We start from the raw sequence: 6,050 nt of genomic DNA on the forward strand, positions 1-6,050 counted from the left end.
GATTTAGGCCACGAGTTATTTTGGTGTTTATGGCGTTAAGTGCTGTTGTTTGTTCTGTGCACTTTACGGAAGCCATGCTGATGCTTCGATGGGGTCAGGTGGTAGGTGAAGTACGGGATTAGCAGGGTCTCTATGGTATTCGCGACCGGGGAAAGGAGCGTTATCGGGCGATAAGAGTCTCCTTTGTTGGCGGGTTTTACCGGTTTCAGCAGCGGGAGCACTCTCGCTGATTTACACACATCAGGAATGATGAGAGTGGCAATTGACAGATTGAGTACCTCCGTTAGGTATGCTACTCCCGCGGGCCCTAAATGTTACAGCATCAGCATACAGATTCAATTGGGATGTTGAAAAACGCAATACGAGCTGCCAATCTGAATTGCAGCGGTACCAAAATCTCAGGCACAGTCGCGGTGCTCATGCCCTTTCTTTGGTAAGGCGCAGGAACGTGGACAATGTCGGAAAAGGTAAGGAAGCTTAGCGTCTTTCAAGAGAATTATTATATACATCTACGACCCCGCTCGTTGGGTGAAGAAGATGGAATGACGAAACTCACGATACATACATGCATACATACATATGTATGCCGCATAGAAATACACCGCTTCTGGTGGCTTGAAAAGTTGCACGCATGGATGACGATACTCTGGGGAAAAAAGAGGTGGGTAACGAAAGCAATGACACTCGCGAAGACAATGAAGGCACAAGCGCAGATGAACCGGCCTTCATTTGGTATGTGAACTGACGTAATTTTTCAAAGCAGAGAAGCGATCGGCGCAGATTCTTGTTCTTGGCACAGAACCGATAGACACTTGAGGTGTCAAATAGGAATGAAAAATATTAGGGGTATTCACCAAATTGAGCAAGTGACCTGACACTCGGGCAAAAGAGCTGTTTAGCTCAAAATAACGAAGTTCTCAAAGATTTTGCTTGAGCTAATTAGCTCTTTTGCCCGAGTACCAGGTCACTTGCTTAATTTGGTGAATACCCCTATTCTGTTAAGCGCATATTCTTAACGACTTGATAGTTAATTTGAATTATTTGTAATAAGTAAATACATATATAAACACAAAGTTTTTTTTTCAACATTTTATGACGTCATCATCGCACTTTGTTTGCGGCATGCCACATTGCCCGCATTCTTTTGTACATCAAATACTTATATGCAGTAATTTAATCTATCACTTGTATTAATGGCATTTTACATGTATGTATGTACATTACATATTGCCAACAACATGGGTGTAAGTAAGTACTTAAATAAATGCTTGCGCATCTTGGCACAAATACACTTACATGCATATATGTATATATTAATATACAGTACAAAATAGAAGTGCATGCACATCAGTACTTGTGATACCCATGAGAACATTGTTAAAAAATTGGGTCGAATAAAAAGACTTCGCGGAGTTTTATGCACATTTTTGTAAAAAATTTCTTTATTAATAATTGATTTTACTCATTCGAGTAAACAGGCCATTATTATCTTTTCGAGTAGCTTCATAATTCCATCGGTGTATAAATTTTGTGATTTTCAGCGGCTCTACGGTCGCTAAATTTTTTACCATGAAGAGAGTTTGACAAAGACCGAAACACATAAAAGTCAGATTAGGCACTATGCGGCGGATGCTTGCCAACCAAGTTCCGTTAATATGCTCCCAGGCATTAAGGATGTGTGTGGCCTACTCCATAACTCCTTTTTTGTTGACCAATTCTGGTCGCTCATTCTTGATTGCCTCATATAAACGGCGGAGTTGTGCAGAGTAGAGGACCGTGTTGATCGTGTCGCCTCGATCTTGCTTTTCAACCAAGTTTCAATAAAAATGCTTTGCGTTAATTATTCGTGTGGCGCCTGTACATCGAGCTTCTTTGAGTAGCCTGCACTTTTCAAAACATTCCAAACAGGCCTGTGATTGATTTTTTGTGCCTCCGTTATCTCTGCCAGCTTGCATGCCGGTGTTGATCAACCATTTGCTTTAGTTCATTGACTTTTCCAGTGACTGGCCGACCAGAGCGATGTGCTTTTTTGACATAAAAAATTCTGCAATTGAATCGCGCAAGCCACTCCTTGGTCCGGCATTCCCTCACAGCATTCTCACCGTACACTTCACACATTTTTCGACGTGTATTTGTAGCCTTTTCGCTTTTCAGCCTCATTGCGAGAGTCGTGTCGAATGCAAGTCGTTTTTCGAGAGTCGAATCGTATCGAAAATTTCATGTCATTGCCTAAAATTTCTACTCGACTAGTGTATTAAAACGGAAGAACCTGGCAGCACTGCATAGTTTCCGTCGATTTTCGTCGTTTACTTATTTCAGCACGACAGTAGACAATGCCAGTGTTGTCGAAAAAAGCATCACATATCATATTTCTTCAGATATTAAACTAATTTTCAAACCAATACAACTTTTTGCACGAATGATGATTTACAGAACTGGCTTCACAAAAAATGTAGCCTGAAATGTCACCTTTCAAACGCACGTGAGTTGGGCGCAATTGCATTAATGTTGTCAGATTTATGGACATAAGTACCACATAGTGACAAAAAATCCGCAGTGAATTTTCATAAATATATGACCCAATATTATTCCGTTGTTGCTTGTGGTTTTATTTTTTATTTTTTGTGATTTACATATGTATGCATATTTAAATGTATTACATATGCATACACATATGTAAGTACATAAAAACAGTCTTGAGAAAAATTATTCGAACTCAACTCCGGAAATGGGTGGCATACAGAGTATAGAGTGGTTTGAAGTAATAATTTGCCTGAACGAGAATTGACATTTAGAAACAAAATGGAACAAAAATTAAAACAAAAGGGTCCTTACTGCGGCTAGGATTTTTTGAATATCCGAATGCGACATGTTAAATTGAACTTAACATCCTCATCCACTAGGCAAGATGTGCTATACTTAAAGGTCTTTGGAGCCGCTTGGCTGTCACTGAAGACCTTCCGACCCTACTTCCATCTTCGTTACAAGTTCGTGGAGAGCTGACATAAAGGATTTTCTACTCCGTTGTGCAACTTGGTGCCTACTAAGGGTGCTGTCCACCAAAATCTTATATCTTATATATATATATATATATCATGTACTTTTCGACAAAGAATTCCAGGCACGAAGGTTGCCAGACAGAATGCACTGAAGCTTTTGCACGCCACTGTATACCAGCATATGCATAACTGTGCTTTACTTTACAAAAATAATTTCCCATGAATTCACGCATTATTTGCCCCAAACAAGTAGTAGTTATGTACATATTTTGCTGTGCAAAAAATTCTGATCCGATTTCGAATATGATAAATATTTTCTCTCCATATGAAGTTTAAATAAAAAATTAACACTTCTTTTATCCAATAACATAAATGCTCATGTTAAGTGAGACAAATAAACTATAAATATACACATATATATATGTACATGTGGATTTTAAGTGTGATTTTATGAAGGATTAATTGGTTATGTAAATTATTGGCATGCTTATTCGGTAGAAAATATTGCACTCAGAATACAAATACCAGCCGTTCGGTGGAGTAGTATCACAATCCAGAATTTAATATTTTTCGGTTAATATAAGTATGTATATGCATATGGCTGTTTGGTTTGTGTAGCACAAAATGTGGTAAAAAACATTTATATTTGGTTTCAGAAGTTAATTTTCATTTTCACTGTTTGAAAACTATGTAAAATAAAACCGGTTTGTCCGGTTTTTTCTTAATTTAAAAATCGGGAACTGCGTTTTTTCAAATTGTAATTTTTTGAAAAACTCAAAAACCGGTTTTAGAAAAAGCGGAATAATTGAACACCCTAGTATGAAACCTTCTGCATAGCCGCAGAGTGCTTACTTGTTTTAGTATAATATAGTTCAATTTGGAAGTGTCTTAAAATTCGCAGGCACTTTCTTTGATATAACTAAAAGACGGTTCGGTTCAAAACCGGTTTCCTGGCTTTATAAAAATCTGCTGTAGTAAAGTTTACGGCTAAATTAATTTTCGTATTGACTGAAAATCGCGTGAAATATTTACATAATCAGAAATGTTAAAAATACTTGTAAAATAATATTTAAATAAAAAATACAAATACGCCACAAAAAAGTATTTGAAATACAAATACAGATACTGTAGCTAACAAAAATCTCAAAACTTATTTATTTGTTGCAATGAAAAAGTGAAGAGAAGAGAATGAGGAAATTTGCAATTTGTGCATTACGCTTCGCATGACTTTCTTACATTTTGGGTAAGACGAAGAGAAAATTTTCAAATGTAAAAAAAAAAAAAATGACAGTGTTGTACCGGAAACTTTTATGAAATGACGAATAATGAAGAATAGAAAAGGTATTTAAAAAACAAAATACTGCTTAAAAAGTATTAAAAATACAAATACAAAATACTCTTGTAAACATGTATTTAAATCCAAAATACTTTTTTGTATGGCAAATACTTATATTTGAAATGTGTACTTAACATCTTTGCCTTTAATACATAAATATATTTTTGATTAATTTTATGGAAAAGCAATAAACAAAGGCAGAACACAAAATAGAAGGCTACAAATGTATAATAAATTAAAATAATTCTGCTAATTTCACTAATTTTTAGATGTATGTATGTGTGCACTTATTAACAAATATTCAAACAATTAAGCGCAAAAACAATACAAAAAACTCGTTTAATTAGCGGTAAATAAATTTACTTACTTACATGTTTGTATGTATGATTTGTATGTAGCTCATCTTGATACGTTGAAAAGACAACATGTGGTCTTCAATTAGTAAAAGGCTGTGAAAAACCTTAACAAGTTTATCGAATTGAAATTAGCAGCTAAGCTAAGCTTTTGGGTATAAATAAATAAAGATGTAGTGAACTATGTACATACATACATTTGTATGTGTGTTCAAAGAAGCGTTACCAACGATAAACATTTCCATATGTGATCTTATATTGAATAGGCGAGAAGTAACACGATTTATTTACCCATAAAAATTAATAGTTTCTTCAAATTTTCATTAAGTGCCAGTGAGTTGGGAAATTTCGTTATATTTTTATGCTTTTGATTATGAACATACCCGTATAGGTTCGTATTCGTCAGCAGCGTGATCAGGTCCCTCGATCTTGAGTACAACTGTGCCCTTGAAGGCCATCAAAGACACCTGCTGGCGTACTCTAATGGGCTCCTCTATTTGAAGACAGACCTCACATCGCATGTCATATCTTCACGTGCCCCCTCAATGCAACGCATCTAATACATTTACCACTGCCTTTTGTTCAACACTGAAAGATTTTATTTCGACTATGACATATTTCAAACAGTTTGAAAATTTTCGTACATATAAGCAAAATGTTACTCATACGACAAGGCGGTAGACATAACCAGTTTGGAAAATTAACTTATAAAGGGGAAGCTAGAAGTCGGTTATTTTATGTGTGCACTATGGAACAGTTCAACGTTTCTTTTTGGCTTTCAACCTGTAATGGGTGTAATTAAAAACTTTTGTACTTAAAGTACCGGTTTTGATACCACCTGGGCAATTCTGGCTAAAATAGTTGAAAGTTTTTTGCAAACTGATTGAAAGAAAGTAGGTACGATAGCTTGAAAGATTTTTTATTTTTTTTTTAATTGAACTTTTTTTAATTGAAAAAAATCCTTTTAAAACATTAACATCTAGATAATGTTTTAAAAGGATTTTTTTTTCTTTCATACAATTTTTAAAAACCCCATATTTTTTTCTTCTTAATAAATTTTTTTTTAGTTTCTTTTAATTATTAGATTTTATTGATTTTAAAAAATATTTAGTTTTTTTATTTAATGTAATTAGTGGCACTAGTTAATTTTTTAAATTATTACTATTTTTTGTTTATTTTATATTTCTTAATATTTTATTATTTTAAAAGCAAAATATTTTTTAATTTAATTCAACTTATTTTATTTTTTTTAATCATTATTTTCCTTTTTAATGTTATTTTCTTTATTTATTGTTTTCAATTTTTAGAAATTTATTATATCTGTGTTCATATGGAAAAGTAGCTTATGTCGAATATCACAGT

The 6,050-nt window shown here is 34.3% G+C and overlaps 1 protein-coding gene across 1 annotated transcript in view; it reads left to right on the plus strand.

Moving 5' to 3' along the window:
* The first annotated feature begins 631 nt into the window (after window positions 1–631).
* Window positions 632–6,050, plus strand: part of LOC118747546 — a 25,686-nt gene continuing 20,267 nt past the window's right edge. The window contains exon 1 of the mRNA XM_036481596.1: window positions 632–732. Coding sequence (XP_036337489.1) covers window positions 632–732 — 101 coding nt within the window. The remainder of the gene's footprint in view (window positions 733–6,050) is intronic.

This window comes from Rhagoletis pomonella, unplaced genomic scaffold, assembly GCF_013731165.1.
Source record: "Rhagoletis pomonella isolate Grant_MI unplaced genomic scaffold, Rhpom_1.0 Rhpom_scaffold_00012, whole genome shotgun sequence".
NCBI classification, from domain to species: Eukaryota; Metazoa; Arthropoda; class Insecta; order Diptera; family Tephritidae; genus Rhagoletis; species Rhagoletis pomonella.